Source organism: Saccoglossus kowalevskii, chromosome 10 (assembly GCF_978046115.1).
Source record: "Saccoglossus kowalevskii chromosome 10, keSacKowa6.1, whole genome shotgun sequence".
In the NCBI taxonomy this organism is placed as follows: domain Eukaryota; kingdom Metazoa; phylum Hemichordata; class Enteropneusta; family Harrimaniidae; genus Saccoglossus; species Saccoglossus kowalevskii.
Genome location: NC_140650.1, coordinates 15,897,254 through 15,916,608, shown reverse-complemented (window position 1 = coordinate 15,916,608; position 19,355 = coordinate 15,897,254). Strand labels below are relative to the sequence as shown.

General features: G+C 33.2%; 1 protein-coding gene across 1 annotated transcript; it reads right to left on the bottom strand.

The window, feature by feature from the left end:
- Position 1: 1 nt before the first annotated feature.
- On the bottom strand, positions 2 to 18,500 carry LOC102803898 (transient-receptor-potential-like protein). Its single transcript, XM_085504303.1, has 17 exons — positions 18,165 to 18,500; positions 17,472 to 17,701; positions 15,183 to 15,308; positions 13,874 to 14,147; positions 13,298 to 13,456; positions 12,463 to 12,663; positions 11,501 to 11,566; positions 10,657 to 10,940; positions 9,364 to 9,517; positions 7,698 to 7,831; positions 5,362 to 6,133; positions 4,347 to 4,500; positions 3,668 to 3,857; positions 2,766 to 2,924; positions 2,500 to 2,609; positions 2,069 to 2,255; positions 2 to 1,680 (listed from the first exon to the last, which is right to left on the bottom strand). Exons 1-17 carry the CDS (start codon positions 18,304 to 18,306, stop codon positions 1,495 to 1,497), a joined length of 3,528 nt encoding a protein of 1,175 aa, XP_085360429.1. The 5' UTR covers positions 18,307 to 18,500; the 3' UTR covers positions 2 to 1,494.
- Positions 18,501 to 19,355: the final 855 nt, after the last annotated feature.

Below are 19,355 nucleotides of genomic sequence, written 5' to 3'. Positions count from 1 at the left end.
ATGCTGTATCATTTATTTTTATTGAATATATGAGGAACTGAAATTACATATTGTCTGGGGTGGTCCAACAAATGAACTATGGAACCCTGGGAGATTTCTGCAAGCAATGACACACAGCGTTTTAAGCTAGTGAAAAGCTAAATTTTAGATGTGAAGTGCTTTATCATATTTCAACGCTAATACTATTATGTACATCTGTTGTGCATATGATTACCCAATGATGAATAATGTATATCTATACTAGTAATACATCAGAATTGGTACACTAATTTTTAGTAAAATTACCATCTATACACTTTGTATAAAACATGCACTAATAATGGGTATATATTGCTGTACAATGTTGCTTTTAAAAATATCGACAATAAACATATTGCAAAGTAATATAACTCTGTAAATAAAACTAAGAATTAGGACCATGTATAACTATTTGAACCCTGATGAGTGCACAATTTGGGATGCAGTAAATTCCCAAGCAAATTAACCTGCATCTTGAATGCACGTTTTAACATATTTCTTTATATACACATACTGGCACACTTTGTCCTGAGAATCAATATCTACACTATTTTTTGGAGGCCATAACCCCTTTCTATAAACAAGCACTTATAATTGCAAATTTTCGTTTGACGAACTTCTTTAAATATTGTCATAAGGTACTTTAAATATTGTGTTAATGCAATACACATTTCCATTTTTGACCTTTAGCAAAATAAAAATATCATATCTGTCATAAAAGCAAACAATTTTCCATTAAGTCACTCAAGTCATTCAAATTGCAAATCACAAAAAACAAAAAAAACTTTTAATGAGAACCACAGATCAAAATATTATTGATATGTGAACAGTGTCCCATGCTCATATTTTTGTCACAAAAGTGCTGGGGGTAGCAACCATGTTAATAGTTCATTCAGTAGTTTTGTTCACTTGAATTATGGTCCACAATAACTGTACCTTGACTATAAGCAAATCCTCCCAGCACTAGCAATATGTCGAAGGTACACCAAGGGAAGAAATGACTGGGTATATATAGTGATGGCACCACCAGTGGGCAACCCAGAAGTTTTCAGTTTCAGCACTGAAAATGATTTATCTAAAGCCAATATACATTGGAATTGTAAATACATGCATTTAGAATTTGCTGATTAGTAATCAGTAGACAAAACTGCACACCATGATCAGAAACATGAATATGTTTTCTGGAAGTGATAACTTTGTATATACACTACAAACTGTTTTGGGCAACAGCGATCTTTATACATTGAAAAAAAAGTTTTGTAATTCTGTATGCAATAAAAAATTCAGATTTGGGGCAAAAAATAACCAATAAATTATAATATATAAAATACATCAAAATTTTGCATCAAAATATTAGTTTGAAAGAATGGTCAAACGTCTTGTCCATCTTCACAATATTACGTCCAATATCTTTAATGTATGGTACAAAACTTCATAATTTAAAATAATCTATCACGTCAACCATTATTCAACCATTTACACCCTATCAACAAATCTCTGTCGCAAATATTTTCGTAAAATTTCCTGTGCACCGGCAAAGTTCTTGTGCATACTTTGCATTCTATCATCAGTATCAGTCTTCCAAGCATTTATTTCATTCCACATAAGGGTCACTTGCTCTTCCAATGTGTTGATCTTTCCTCTCATCTTATTATGTAGCTCCTAGAAATAAATAAATGATTCTAAAATGTACTGTACAGTGTAGTGTGTCCCCTTGTCAATATGACTCGTCACTGATGTGATGAACTTGGTATGGTCATTCCTTAGCACATCAATGACGCAACAAAAAATTATATATTGAAATATCCTTAAAAACAACTTACTATAGATATAGAATTTGAAATGATGTCAAAATGAATTAAATCAGCTATCACAAAAGTATTAATATTAATTTAATTAATTAATCTTCCCAGCAGTCACCAAGCTTACCCAGTTTGATTTTCAGAATATAATTGTGACTCAAAATCCCTACAAATTCAGTCCTGTTAGAGGGCAATTTTGTTCGAACTCCACTATATAGATCTGGTTAATTACATAAATAAACACACACCTTCAATGAGTATCGCATCATTTCTTCTTGCTTTTTAAGATAATCTGATCTAATGTATTCTAATATCCTGTCCACTTCATGCTGCTCTAACTGTTCAGCTAAGTCTCTTTCCTTATCTTTGTCCTTCTTTGACGAAGACCCATTACCTGACCCTTTCACCACTTTGTTATTGCCCACGTTAGTATTGCTGTGAAGTGTAAAACACAATTGTATTCTTATTTAAAATGATTTTGGATACTAATGCACTTGTACAAAGTATAGAATAGATGATGGGGTTATGACTTTTCGGTTGATTTTTGTACAGTATATGTAGGAAGCATTTTTAGGCATTGCATTAATCCTACATTTTGATTAACATATTATCTACCGAATGGTAGCTGAAATGAGTGGAGAAAAAATAATGTCAGTAAATGGCGTGTTATAATTCATACCTGACTGTGTCTGGATGTGGTGTACTGCCCTCAGCGGTTTCTTTGATGTCTATTTTGGGATTTGTTTCCACTGCTTGATCAACATTCTTATCAGCTTCAACTTCAACTACCTGAAAAAATTGGATAGATTGAATTCATTAAAACAAAAAATACACAATTGAAACATAAAATACTGCAAATACCGGTACTTACTCAAGGTTAATAAGGTTGCCTGTCCCTGTCTTTAGTTAAACAGATACATTGTATTTATAACAAAATATACCCACCTGTTTTCTGCAGAGACACCTGCAGCACCTACTGAATAGATTGACAACACCTCTTATAATAGTCTGGATGAAATTGAATGGTATTGGTAGATCTTGGGATTCTTGGTACTCTATGATCAAATTGGCTCTGGCATAGTTCCACTCCAAACGTGAATTTTCCTGGTTAACACAGTGAATTAATAATGTGTTATTACATGACACATTCCCTGTATACCGGGGTATTATTCATTATGTTTTATTTTTATCGTCATCAAAGTGTTTAGGCATCAAATGCAATTGCCTCAATGTCCAGAGAGTTGACCTTGATGCCCTTCAAAAATTACAGATATTCTGTTTTTCCTATATGCGTTTTTGAATTAAACTTCCCTTGAACTGGGTGAAATTCAAGCCTTGTACAAAGTTTGAATGGATTTTGCCAAACCAATAATGAAGCACGAGATCATTGACTGATTCCATCTATGTCAATTCATGGTGATTGACACAGTCATATGTAATTTGAAAATTATTAATTTACCGGTAAATTAAACAATTATCAATGGATCAATAAGAGTGTATCCACCTCTATTACACAAAAATGTTGCATCATGTTTTGAGGTCTCATACCACCCACTGTACAACACAACTCTTCTGGTAATAGATGCCAATAGCCGTTGTGATCTTCATTTTCTCCCATCACCGTGTCTACTGTTCTGACATAGGTCAGGAGAACAGTGGTCATAATGACAATAGAGAGTAGAACACTATTTGAGGGGAAAAACAAGTCTTGTGGCTCTTGTTCCCAACCAACCAGTAAAAACAAATACCAACCTAGGCATCAAAGAATTGGTTGAGGGCAGTACATCACCTTCTGATGTCATTTTCCCCCCACTCTTTGTGCACAAGGTCCGTTTATTGATACATACCTGAATATTTGCATATGTGTTGCTTATTTTTGCAATCAACATGTTGAGTAGAACAATAACAGCCAAGACGAGATATAAACCAAGCAATATTTTACCAAATGCATTTGATACATAGTAAGAACTCTCAAAGTCCTCAACATCCAATAAACCATACAAAGACCAATACAAGCTTACTAAAGATGAACCCATACTGCAATGAGGAAAGGAAAATGCATCAAATCAGTAAACTATGTATATCTTGTAATGAATTGATTAATAAACCAATGAACACTGTCTAAACCTTCATATTTAAAAATCTAGAAAGGCGAGTCGATGCTATATTAGTACCATTGAGTCATCAAGTAACAATTAAATCAAGGGACACAACTGTCATTTATGTGTAAGCATATAACAGGTGGGCAAGATGAGATATCACCAGTCAAATAATCTCACATTTGGGGAGGGGGGAGTTGCATTTGCACATTTTTCAATCTTGTTCAAACTTACATACATCATCTCACACAAAGTCACATGCATTGGATACGTGACAGATGGCCAAATGGTGGCTAATATGAAGCTAAAAATACATCAAAATCAAACATTTCTGCCATGTAAGAAGTAGATCGCTGTTATTTCTGTAAATATTTTGTTCAAATATGGATGTACAATGAACATAACAGGACCAAGATGAAACACCTACTTTGATACTGTATCAGGTATGAGAGGTGGCACGCCCTCTATATCAGGATTCATCAATTTTTCTCTTTCTGTAGCATTCAAGTTTGGTGGTACACTGTAGTAGCCAACTAGGTATACTTTAGTCATACTTGCAGCAAATGCAAACATAACAATACCTAGAAATAATTAATAAATAAAATTTTGATAACTGCCTAATGCACAAGAATGCTGGAGGTCATAGTAAGTTGTTTACATCTTGTGAGAATGCTAATGCATGTGCCATGAATATTCGTTCTCATGAATCTCATCCAAACTTAAAATAATAACATGTTGTTCACTGCTGCTGATATTAAATATACATACACTGTATTTGCTCTAGAAGTGCATCTCCATCAGAATTGCATATTTACATGTATACTTATAACTTATTTTGCTTGTGGAAACACCTTTAATAATTTACATAAGTACATGCACAATTATGATAATAGAGTAATACTGTATGTGTCCAAAATAATAAATAAATAACTTATGGGCAGCATTTTCACAGCAGATTTTTTTTTTTATCAGACATATGCATACTGGTTTGCAACAATGTAAATGAATGCATCACAGTGTGTCGGCCTATAAGTCTAGTAAAATTAGTATGTGTATTCAATACATTGATATATTGTATATACCATTTTTCAATGTTGTCAATTTTTTCCATCCTATGCTTATGATTCAATAGTGATGTTTTTGAGTGGGTACAATCTGAAGCAAGAACCGAATGAGACTCGGTTTTGCCCTTCGAATAGAATACCATTATCTCCCATCATTGCTTCTACTGTTCCACGTACTGTGCTTACAAAGATCAGATGGGAAATTTCACTGGAGCTTATTGGGACCATAAAATTATGTGGAATCCTCAGTGAGTAACTATGATGAATCATAATTATGAGGCTATAGAAAGACCCTGACCCAGTTCATAAAAAATGCTGAAGTTAATTTAATTTAATTATCTCTTGCATATCGTGACAAGAAAAATAACAGATCCTTACCTAGTATAACTAAGACCAGAAGCACATCTGTTGCCATTCTGAATAATGATAGCTGCAACGGACCCAGCAGAGGACTGACTTGAAAATATGTCAACAGACGTCCAAATATAATGAGGGTGTTGAGAGCAAAAATGATGTCAGCCGCCATTAATATAATGATTATCCATTGTTCACTGGTGTTGTACTCCTCATTGGTGATACTCCAGTCCTTGTATATGGTATAGCACAAGGCAATAAACTGTAGAATGTAGGAGACACTCAAAACTGACAGGAAGATGAAATCTAAATAGTTGGCACTCACGTATGACATAAATGATCGTGACAAGCGATATTGCTTCACTTCCGTGGTAATCATGCCAACAGCCCAGAGAAGAATGATGAAGTCCACTGCTGGAACTGGGAAAGGATTTCTATAGTCAAATGGAAGCAGACATTTGAGGGCAAGTATTGAAATGAAGCACAGGAATGAAACAAGATAACCAACAAATTTTATGTATGGGCTGTTCTTAGTGGCCGAAGTCAGAAAATTGAAGTATCTTTTAAATGGGTAACGCCAAGCATAGCAGCCTTCATAGTTGTTCTGGTTGCGCGGCAACCAAACACCAAACAGTATGCATAGCAACATGTAGACGATGAGCATAACTGGATAAATAATAGGTGAGAAGATGTACAACATTGGAAGGAGAACCAGTCGCCAAGTCTTATAGGTTTTGAAGATCTTCCCGTACCATATCTCTTGAAGTAACCTCTGCATATATGCAGCATACATGAACTGAAAGAACAAATAAATCATTCTGAAAATCATAACAATTGCTTATAAATCAAGCAGCCCCTCGGCTGAGATAGCTCTGCTGTTAGCAATGCACGTTTCAATTAAAGAACTGAAGATATCATTAGAAAATGATCAAATCTGAGAGCGGTCTATCTGAGATACCTCATGTACAGCATCAAAGCAATCATACTTGCTGTTTATAACAAGAAGTTGAAAATATCACTTTTTACTAAAAATAAACCTGAGAGAAGTCTATCTGAGGTACTTATATGTATAGTATCAAAGACAATCGGACAATCGGACAGTTTTTAACAAGAAGTCAAATCACTTTTATCAAAAATGACAAAACTATTCATCAAAATTAAAGATATCGTCACAAAATAAACTAATCTAAGATCTACCCAAGGTACATATACACCAAGTACCAAAGCAATAAAAATTGTAGTTTTCAAGAAGAAATCAAAAAAGTAAAAAATTGACTTGGACGACTGACAATCACTTATATGATAGGCTCCGCTCGAGATAAAAAGCAGTAGTTTTGCATTCAACCATGTGCGATATGGGTGACATACTATGCACATATACACATTACTCTCATATCTTTGACATCAAAATGAACAGCAAAATTGCTGACTGGTTTGTTATGCACATTTTGTGAAAATGGTTTAATCTAACCAGTTGTAATTAGGGCTAATCTGCACTGGCTCGGAAGGTTGTAAATGATTAGCTAGTTTGAATTTCTAATTTGCATAACATTACTGAGAATGAACGTGCATTCAACGCCACAAGTTTTTTGTTTTTTTAGCCAATCAGAATTCATCTTCCGAGCCAGTGAAGATCAGCAGTGTAATTATGTAAGATATGCTTATATACATAATATGAATACAAACATCTGTGTCAATCATCACCCTAAAAGATGCAAATACAAATTCTATAAAATTATTTCTCGATGACCATTCAAAATGGTAGTTAGAGTAGAGGAAACATGCACTGTATATAATAATAATAATGTTTAAATTGTATTCATAGTTTTCTACTGAGAAAAGACAGCCGATGAAAACAAATTTTATTGTTCATAATTGTTTAGAGGTTTAGCCAATTTTTGTACACCTAGTATGCACAATTTTCTGATAGCATGCAAATACATTAAAATTGAATATCCCGTACAAGTACAACCAAGCATATTCTTGCATTGTTTTGTCAATAGAGGGTTGCTAGGGCAGTAAAAACATCTTTCAGCATGGTTCCCATAGAAACACCACCAATGCACCTGGTAGAATTAAACTACCAGTATCTTGAACAAAATGTCATAAACTTTGTGTCCACAAACTTCAAGAGATATTAATTTTACATGGTTAACAAACTCACAGTGGCAAATTTTCATCACTTAATAATAGCCACAGTGACACCAAGCTACATATTCTTTTGAAAATGGCTGAATAGTCAAAAATTATATTAGTTGAGTGGTTAAATTACCAGAGTGTGTTTTAGTCAGTGGTATATTGTAATTATTAGCTGTTTTTTCACTTTTTAAATTCCAGTGATAGTTAAAATATCCACTCACCTTTTTGTGCTGATCTTGTGATGCAGTTTTAAAGACCAAATAATCTTTTTGTTGTAAAATAATTCTAGCGTCATCCATATTATGACATGTTTGTAGTAGATCCACTGCTAATTCCTCACAAGCAACTGACAAACCTGAAAATCAGTTAAAAAATGATACACCAATTAACGTTAAATATTTTAACCTCAACATTTATGCTCATGATTTAAATATTGTTGAGGGTTTATTTTAATGTAAATGTATTCCTCGTCATTACATTTATAAAAAAGCCGCTACCCTGCCAATTTATATTTATTCAATAACACTCACACACTCCCTAATAGGGGATAGAAAAGGTTACAACAACTATAGAAAAATGCAAATATTTAGTGTATATATATATATATATATATAGTGTAGATACATAGTCGATTATTCCAAAACAAAAAGTGCTCAATACAAAGTATATTTATGGTGGGTGAATACGGCGATAGAGGAATTAATACACAACTACATGGATATTGAAACTCGACAGCACTGTTTCGTAAGGTACAAGTACCTCACTCATCAGGAGCTTTATGTTTAATCATTCACTGCACCAAAGAGCATACATTATAAGCTTCGCAAATTAAAATATTAATTAAAATTAAATAGAAAGTTTAATTGTTGCATATTAGAGCTTTTGATCTGTGTCGGCATGATGACACGAGTTCATTTCTTTTGTTTAATGTGGAGTGGTGGGGTCTAAAAATTATGATGAATTTTTCTTTCAAACATAAAATACATCGTTTGCTGGAGCTATTATACGGGCTATCGCGAGCAAGAATTTTCCATTGTATTTTATATTCAATATCTTTTTCTTTGAGTGACTATATATATATATTATATTAGCTCTATTAAAAGCACACGTAAACATTAATAGTACCGGTACATCTATTATATACAAACCAAACTGCCTGAAAATTCAACATATATTATGAGCACCTACTTTGAAATAAACTACTGGTAAATACCAAAATGCAGTTTAGGACTCCAATTCAACAACAAACCCATTTGTGTTCACATCTGTTTTTAAGTCAATGTAAGTGCTACATTTTATGCATTTAATAGTCATGGTGTTGCTGATACTCCTTTCCAAGGGGGGTTTGAACTTAGCCATATTCAAGCCCCTTCACACCAATGTGATCTGTTCACACCCATTTTTTCTCTTATGCTGGCATATTGGTTATGCCGGCGTAAAGAGACAAAAAAAAGTTGCTACAGCATAACTAGAAGACATATTTATGTTTAAAGTTTACTGTTTAAAGCGCGGTGGGTGTCGCGCAGCGCATGTTCGAATTTCATGTAAATAAAACAATGTATTTTACACGCGTTGTATACGTTGATATGAGTCCCATATCGAACAGGACGCGGTGCTTCACTCAGGCAGGTAACTTTATTGGAATTCACAAAAAAATCAATGAAAAGCCACAATGAGATATAATGTAACTTGGATTTAAATCATCGGAGTCTGTTATCTGGATTAGATCTGTTTTGCACACTCAACAATGAAGAAATCACGTCAAATAGTATTAAGCCTGCATGGACAAATCACATGCAATGAATATCACCACCAAAGAAGATATCTCTTTATTTACTGATATATTTCTCTCAGGCCAACAGTATTGTGATGTGAATATAACTTTACCTGCATATGTGGAACAATCATCCTTGGATTCTGCAATCTGTGAAAATATTTTACTGTAGTTCATTGCTGTCAGTATAGGAGATGGGGACCTCAGAATTAATTCAGGTTCCCCAATCTGTTCTGCAATACTGAAGTCATTAGTTATCTCATGGTCCTAGAGAACAAATGAAACACATAATAAAATCAGTTATTTCTGTTCTTTATAAATTTCTTAAAGGGGAACCGCTCAATCCCATGGATCGCACCCCGTGCTCATGGGTAATTAGATGAATGCTTATTATGCTCGCTTACTCAAACTGTGATTGATATGCATTTTGCATACATTAGCCGCCATTTTAAACTCATGATTTTTACATGTTGCGGTACGTTTCAACCGAAAACAACAACATGTATACATCAAAAGCCCAACCAGATGAGTGTAATCGCTAGCGCATATATTCATACCCTCGTAGAAATATATTTGGAATCACAGACCTCTAAACATCGTAAATGTCACAATTCCCGGAGCTCCTGCCATGATGTGAGCGGCTTGGTTCAAATTAGCAGTGGCCATTTTTCCCCTACTTATAGTTTCAGTTCCCCTTTAAGTTCAACAGGTTTTAACAGTATGTTATATATAAACTGTGATCTGCTTTAAATTTGAGAGCAAAATTTCAGTGAAAATTAAGAAACTTTGTAGCAGTGACAATTACTCTGGGGTTCTACGAAACAAACAAATTTGTCTTCAAAAATACCATAAAATAATCAAATCATAAAAATTCTTTGCAGTTTACAGAACTATATACAGATTTAATTAATTTTTGCATATCGTAGACAATTGCCAAATTTTGTAGTCACAGTGACCATCATGAAAATATTATCGACTGACATTAATAGACAAGAAATATGGTGGAAGATTGTGAGCATATTGTGCCAGTGATTACACAGTCTTGCATAGTGCAGAAAATTAACTTTACAGTCTCAGTGTAAATAGCAATAACTTTTATTACCGAGATTAATAGCATACAAAAATTGCACTAGGGCATTACATATGAATACAAGTGCCAAACTGATCAATACAAATTATACACAAGGTGGCAACTTTATCTACTAGCATATAGCTGACTTAGTGTCAAAGTTGAATCACTTTGCTCTGACCTGAGTTAATGTGAGCAATGCAAAGCATATTGAACAGTACAGTACTAGTACAATTAGCTCTTAGAGATACAATGATAGACATAATATATATAATGTGTATAATGTATTTTTAATTTCAACGGCAAAGACGAAACAAAAATCAAAATAACATCTCACCTCATTCTTATTGACCAAGAAGTCTTGGTAGAGTATTTCCAATGCTCTCTGTTTTGGAACTCTACTAGAGACAAGATTTGGATCTGCACCTTTTTCTAGTAGTGCTATCATAGTTAGTGGTCGCTGACTGCGTGCAGCCATATGCAGAGGTGTGTCGCCAGATTTGTCACGGATGTTGATGGCAGGGGATCCATGTAATGGAACGAGGATATCAATCTGATCAGCATCGCTATCATGTGACATCCTGAAAATGTGATGCAATGCGGTTCTGTTCTGGGAGTCCACTGTTAGTTAAAGAAATTAAATTGTCAGAATCCAGGTTTTTGTATCATAACATTCATTGCTTAAGTTGACATGCACAGAGGAAACTGGACCCAGACTTGCACATTTCAGAGGCATTATATGTCTTATGGACTATGCCACAACTTACTGAAATGCTTTTTTTTAAAGAAAACTGAGATCTTTCATGAAAGCTTAGCCAATACTCAACATTCAAAGATGAAATGAAGATAAACGTCTGCCCTAATTTTCTGATATCCATGTTAACAACATAAACATTTATCTTACTGAAATGCTTCCTTTAAAGAAATCTGAGATCTTTCATGAAAGTTTAGCCAATACCGAATATTCAAAGATGAAATGAAGGTAAACTTCAGCCTTAATTTTCAGATATCCATGTACACATACTTATATCATTGAATTTCATGACTTATATTTCAATGTTAATTCAGATTTTGCTGATATTGATTCAAAGTATGATATTGAACATGTTTTTTTAAATCAACAACTCAAGCATTGAAAAATACTACATTTATGTGAAATTCGAAAATATAAAAATTTCTACCTAAACTGACGTCAGCTCCACTGTCAATTAGTAACTTCATAAGACTTTGTTTCCCATACTTGGAAGCTGAAAAGTAAACACAGATAAAGTGACAGCATATTAAGTAAAAATAGAGTATATACAAAATTTCAGAAAAAACCAGCAAAAGTGAGTGACCAAACTATGTTTTAATCAATAAATAAGTTATATAACCTTGATTTCTATTCATCCATTTATCCAGCCACATTCTCAACCACAGACACACTTTTCAAATTTACTGTGGAAGCCATTGACGTGCTATTATATTAACAGGAAAGCATGGTGAAACCAGTGGGTGAAACTTGAGTGGCTAATTTACTTTACTCTGTACTGCACTAACTTTGTACATTTAAATCTTACTGTAAAATACTTTATTATATTACTATATCTGCTAAAGGGATGATTCTATGAAAATAAAATCAGCCAATATATCCTTTTCCCTATATTTTACATTCAACAAATCAGTGAAAATGAACTCCACACAAAAAGTCTTTTCTGCGACAATTAATTCCTGCTATGAACACAGACATTTCCCTTGTGAAAATGGAAGCTGTGCGGCATAGTTACAGAGTGGATGCGGCATGGCCACGGTAGTGATAATGCACAGAAAATCAGTGCGAGAAATATAGTTATAAATCAGTGCAGCTTGGTGCGGCAGCCCTACGGCATAGACGCCGCAACACTGTGCGACAAGGCTGACATTTTTATAAGGGTTTGTTTACAATGGAATGAGGTTGTTTGAAATGAACATTATTTTGGCAAGAATATTCAATTGGATTTTAATTCCACGAATTGAATTATTAAACAGTTCTACTATGTTTTTCATTACTTAAATTCAATTCAAGCAAAACGTTAATGCATTTATGGTACAGTTCTATAAATAGAAGTAATTCACATACAGTAATAAAATGAGTTACATGTACATTGGAAATTTGATTTCTTACCAATATGTAATGGTGTAAGTCCTTGTTTATTGGCAGTGTTAACATTAGCTTTGTACTTAATCAAAATTTTAGCACATGATATAGTGTCTGGAATCGAGAGCTTTTCTGCTGAAACTTTAAACAGAGCCGTTTGCCCTCTGAGATCCTGAACATTGGGGTCGGAACCACGGTCCAGCAGAATTCTCAATGACACTGAAGAACCTAAATATATAAGAAACAAAATTTGGATTGAATACTGCACTACCACGATATAAGATATATAGGTCATATACATACAGTATTTAATCTAAAATGCATATAAGTTGTATGTGTTGTACCGTATACTGAATCAAATAAATATAATTTATTTTTTTCCATAGAAATAATACACTTGTTTAGGGAGCAATTTTTTGGAAGTCCTATGTCACTTCTAGCTCTCAATTAATATGCATGTATTATGATTCGCATTGATAATATGGCATGCACCACATGTGAAACAGGATGTACCGTAAAATCTGTATTAGAAGCCGCACCCCTAATAGAAGTCGCACCAATTCTATTTGAATAATTGAGAACCAAAAATTCATCATTTCTCATATGTGTAGATGCTCTAATAGAAGCCGCATCCCCTCTGTTGCATTGTACCATTTTAATAGAAGCCGTGGCTTCTAATACAGATTTTACAGTACTCGCAATTTCAACTGTAAGCCTGGAAGTATATATGTGTGTCTCAACCTAACTTTACTATTTATCATATACATCAATCATTGAATTATTCCATTGTGTTCTTGGAGATTCACTATAAAGTCTATAAATGAGAATTTGAATAAGTGTATAATGCTTATTTCTACTCTACCTCTATTAGCAGCATAATGCAATGCAGTCTCTCCTCTGTTTGTTGTGCAGTTTAGAGCAGGACCCGCATCTAGTATCATATTGATCAAACTTCCAATGTCAGGATGACCTTGTGTTATCAACAAATGCAAAGCTGTTTCCCCATCTCTGTTTTGAACACCTTGAAACAAAAAAGGGTAGGTTAGTGTCAATTTGCCAATACTATAAGAGTTGAATAGTAATAACATTTGATAATAAGTCAAACCAAAATCATATGTACGCTTGTTTATATATACGGTATATATATTTATATACCTAACAACAGTGGTATATTTGGAGTGAATTCTATGAGAGAGTATAAAATTTAATCTAATACGAGAGATCATTTTCATCAAATTATTATGCTTATACCATCAGTATGTGCTAGTATGTTTTCACAGTACTATGAAAAAATCAGCTACAGTTGTATTTTCAAAAATCAGCTTCGGCAGTGCATGTCATAGAAAGCCATGGCTTGAAACATGAACTTGAACAACATTATAAATATTGGCTACTTGTGGTTGATCAATACGGGTTAAGCAATACAAAACATATTTACCTGGCTGTACACCTTGCTTAAGATAACTTTTAATAACCCCTGTGTTAGCTGCAGCGGCTGCTTCTAAAAACTCTTTACTCAAGTTATCCAACTCAAGATATTTATCTTCATAAACATGTGTATTAATATCATCTTTTGCTTTATCACGATCAATTGCTTTACGGAATTTCCCACCAATATCTTTGATGTCCCCGATTTTGGAGAAAAGGAGTCCAGCTTCTTTCTTAGCCATGGTGGGATCTTTACTCTTGGTTTGTGGCTCTTTCTTCTTTTTCTATTTAAATAAAAATAAATGTATAATTTTAGAATACTGTATGTGCTGTCCTCGTGTGCTGCACACACTTAGGTACATGTAAGTTTATGGTCAAAATAAGTCTTTTAATTAGGGGCAATACAGTATAAGGTAGAAACACTTTCACTTCATGACAGAGACACATTTTTATTAATTTTGTTTGTCAGGGTAAAGATTTGTAGCATTGACAATTTCACTATACTTTTGGAATGCTGTCCAAACTGCACCAAGATGAAGAATGAATCATTTACAATGTATTTGCATGCTATTATCATATCAAGTTACATAACATATCACCATGTGTTAACTCATTTGGAACTAAAAATATGAAAACAATGGTGTCAAATCCAAGTAAGTATTAGTTTTTACTTTTTACTGAAATTTTGTGATATTTTGGAAGCCATATTGAAAATTAATATTCCACGTTTCAGTAAAAAAAACAAATTTTTTTTGCAACAAAATCAGTAAGCTTTTCATTATTATGATAGTTATTTACAATTCACACTGCAGCTAAAACTACATTGTTCTCTTTCATAAAATGACTAGGACATTTAAATGCTAAAAATAGTATTCCATTATTAGAATGACATTAGTAAACTACCATGTAAAACAAACAGGTGATGTGCATCAGCTTATTAATATTATTATTATTATAATACTATTATTTTTATAAAATGTCACATTCCAGTGTTAAGCACCATGTGTAAAGTACATATGCAGGGGTTCCATTAAAAGCTGGCCGTCGGCCATATGGCCGGCTACAAGCCAAAATTGGCCTTCTACTAGTACTCGTTGCAGCACTTCACACTGCCGAGAGCCTTTTTATTTTATTTTTTGGCCTGTTGTTACAGGATGATGGCCTGCATATGACTAAAAAATTGTGATTACCGGTACATACAATGTTTTCATACATTAATACATTACCTGCTGAAAGCCTCCATGATATCGGGTAGCCAAAATGAATAGGAAAACAAACGGCATCAGTAGGCAATGTATTAACATTCAAATGAAACCTACTTTTCTGTTGTTAAGTATCAAATCTATAATATCCTGATTAACAGGCTCTATTAAGTAAGCTTCATCTAATGGAGTCCTAGAGCCATGATTCTTAACTTTTATAGATGCACCTTTAGATAGCAAAATCTGAAAAGAAAGAGAATTATTAGATATAGGAGATGTGTGAAACCTTAAAAAAAAAATAAGAAACTCATGAAAAAAAATTCAGATTACAGTTTTGAGTTGAAAAACAATAATTTCAAAACTACAAACAGTTTTAAATTCAATTCTATAAAACATTACATAACCCAGTACGAACTATGTACTCCATGTAATGGAACATGGAAATATGAAACAGGGGTGAGGTTTATTTTGTGAAAAGTGACAAATGTAGACATTCTCGTTTAAAAGGTTAATAACAATCACAGTATAATGCTCCTGAAAAATTCATGTGTAACAATTTAGCAGTTTTAAGTTATAAATATTTGCAGAAATTTACACATTTGAAATCAAACAAAAAGAATACAGTAAATGTAAATTTGGAATTCAAGGATAATTGAAAATATAAATAATGTAAAAAGGCTAATACAACCTGTTAGTGTCTTTCCACCATGCATTACATGTTTCTGCACTATACCATAATGGAACCTTATATTAGATTATCAATGTATATCTCCTGGTAGTCAATGTTATAATTATTAACATGTATGGGTGGAAATAAACAGGTATCTGTTGCTATTACATATTCATATGTCATAACCCAATGAATGATCTAGTTCCAGTCATGTGATAACCATGATAGCCAATCATCTTGTGATGATGAAAAATCAGGTGATCACCTGTACTTATGCAAACTAATGAAAGTAGAGAGTCTACATGCCACTTTTATTTACTTTGTTCGTTTAATAATATTGGTGTTCAAAGTGACCTTGTAGCCTGAGCTGACTTTTAATATCTTCTGCTGGTAGCAACAAAAATGATGTTTACACTCTTATTCATCAGACATATTGACACCAAACTGCACCTACCAACTGTTAACACGATTGGTTTGGAGTATGTAAATGTTCAAATATGGTCAACATAAGATCATTTGACCTTTGTATTGGTTTACTCAGCCTTTTGTTGTCTTTGATATTAAAGTTAATAAAACTGATATATCGTAACAACTCCAAATAGCCAGCCAGGCCTTTAGGACACAAATTTACGATGTAATTGTGACTGTTAAATTTAAATTTTTTAAATTTGTGTGAAATTACTGTTTCATGACTGAAATATATACAATGTATATATATACTAAAGAAGAATTAAGTGTTCAACCACAGGTGTAAGAAGAAAAATCCAAGATGAACACAATTTTGGAGAACCAAAATAATTCTGTGGTCTGTCAGTACCGTATTTTAGAAGTTCAATAAATTACAAAATTCTGCAAAATAATTATGTGGTCAAATTTGTATGTATTTATTGTACGGCATGACAATTATATTTGCAGCATGCTAATTTGCCATTGGATACAGTCATGTTAATTAAAATTGTAGAAATTTGGTGACAGACATTTACATTATACTATGATCTTCCTGAGGCACCAAATTATGTTATTTTCATTAATCTAATAATTTCAGATACATCAGTTAAGTTTGATACAAATTTTACTCTGTTTTACCGTATTTGCCCTATAGAAGCACATCTTCAATAGAGGCACACAAAAAACAAAAATTGCATTTATTGTATGCTAGATCATTGAAACATTTCTTATCTTGACCATTGACTAATCTCTGACATTTACATATTATTAAAGTGTATACGCTTCTAATAAGGCAATTATGGAATTCTAAATAGTATGCTAAAATTATTGAAACATGCCCTCTGTGACTGAATTGGTTAATTACTTTGTTTTTACATGTAAAACCATTTATTTCCACTGGCATTTAATTTCATTATTTTCATGTTTTTAGCAATTTTGATATTCACGATCTTGACAGGGGAACAACAAGTTTTATTGTTATTATACACATGCACATGCATTTAATTTGGGCAATTTTACTAATTAGAAAAAATAGCATACTGTAGAATAATTTATTTTAGCTGGAATTAATTTTCGCTATTAAAAGACCCTTTGGGTGTTTTGTATGGAATTTATTTTTACTTATATTTTGTGAGTTGAATGTAAAATATAGGAAAAATGGTATTTTCACTAAATTACTCCTTCAGCGAAAATAGCAAAAATTAATTCCAAATGAAAATAAAGTATTTTACAGTAATTAAAAAGCAGCAAATAATTAATGTATTTACAGGATTCATTTGATTACTCACCTCCACCATATCATACATGTCTTTGAACACAGCTGTATGCAGTGCTGTATTTCCTAGCTCATCAGGGATATCAAGTAATTTACTGTTCTTATCAATCAACAACTTTGCCACTTCAGTATTTCCGTGCAAGGCAGCTAAGTGAAGGGGCGTTTTTTGATAATCACCTTGTGTGGTATAAAGCAGTGGGTCAGCTCCATTTTCCAAAAGGTGAGCCACTATCTCAGTATTTCCTGAAATTTAGTGGAAATTACAGATTTTAAATTTTTCACTGCAACTGTGCAATACCTTGGATGGCACCAGTACATGATGGCAAATTTGAATTAACACTTGAATTAACAATTTGATTTGATTGAGATTTTGAAGACTTCCATCAGTTTACAATTATTCATTTTAGTATTAATCAACAATGTCAGATTTTGTTGTTCAGTCAATCTGATTTTTGAGAAAAACAGTAAAAAATAAAATATATATAAAATGCAGCAGTTTCCATAGACCACAATGAAAACACAATTCTTTGATAAAAACCCACTAAAAAAATAATTAATAATAATAATAGTTTAATACTTCTTAATCCTTGTAACATGATATATCACATATGTAAAAATAAACAAAATGACGATATTTTTACGTTTTTGTGGCATTCTACCTAAAATCTTTGGAAAAGGGTACAAAACACGATTAATTTTTGCTTACCTCCCAGTACAGCATAGTGAAGTACAGTCATTCCATCTTCATCACAATCATCAAGTACGGACTGCAACTCGCTCATTATGCCACCCACCACTGCATCCTCATTTGAACTCCAAGTTTTTAGTATGCCTTTTTGGGGTTTCATAAAACTTGAGTTCTTATGAAGTATTGATGATTTTCGGTATTGGCGATCTTGAAACTGTCCCAAAGAATTTCTACTATGCAAAGTAGGCTTTTTCGACAGAGTGATTTGAAACTGATTGTTGGAATTCTTGTCTAAGTGACTGACATGTCTTTTAAGAGTTTCAAGGTGTCTTAACAAGGCGGCATCATCGATAGGTCTTCTATTTGTTGTACTGCGTTTGTTGATGTCTGGGTTAGCGATCGCATACATCACATCTAGAACGTGTAACAGCCGATCATCAGAAGCAATGTGAACACAGGTGTTACCATAGCAATCATGCTTATTAATGTCAAGTCCAGCTTCTATGAGATATCTGGTGAATGCGGCTTCATCTGAGGAGTTGAAAAAATAAAATACTTGTAGAGTGATATTGGGGTCTGCACAAAAAACAGAATTGAGGTGTATTTTTTTTTTTACTTTTACTATCAACATTATTGTTATTAGAGTATCGATACATTGATTGTGAAGTTTTAAATTTCAGATTTTACGGTAATGTGAGGAATATTTCACTTGATGTTTCAAACATGCTTGCAGATTTTGTTATTATCATCCATACATGTACCTGAAAAATTTGTGTTTCATCAGTCCCCAATGTTAATGGCCTGTCCTTTATTGATGAATAAACATACTATATATCTCAGCATATTCTCGGGAGTGAATATCTGGCTATTTTCACTGCCTGACAGTGACCACCAGTGAAAACGAAAGTCAAAAACTACAACTACATGTGCAATAAATTTGGTTGTTCATGATTGCTTCGTAGTTGATTTTGTGCTGTTTTCATTGGCTCTTCAACCAGGGTTCATAGCAGCTCATGCAGAGACTATAGAAATACATAGGCACACATACCGGTATTATAGTGGTGGGAGTCCAAGCAACATAAAACATTCTGTGATGTACATTTTTGTAGCTCTGTGAATACGATGGTTTCTTATTTATTTTGACGAATTATTTATTTCTTTCTGATTTGTAATTTCAAGTGTATTATGGGCAAAAAAATATTGTTAGTG

Coding starts and splice junctions, on each gene's coding strand:
- LOC102803898 (XM_085504303.1), bottom strand. CDS start 18,306: ATGAAACCCCAAAAAGGCATACTAAAAACTTGGAGTTCAAATGAGGAT. Junction 17,702..18,164: donor TCACTATGCTGTACTGGGAG/GTAAGCAAAAAT, acceptor ACTAAATTTCAG/GAAATACTGAGATAGTGGCT. Junction 7,832..9,363: donor TGATTGTTCCACATATGCAG/GTAAAGTTATAT, acceptor ACTGATTTTCAG/GTTTGTCAGTTGCTTGTGAG.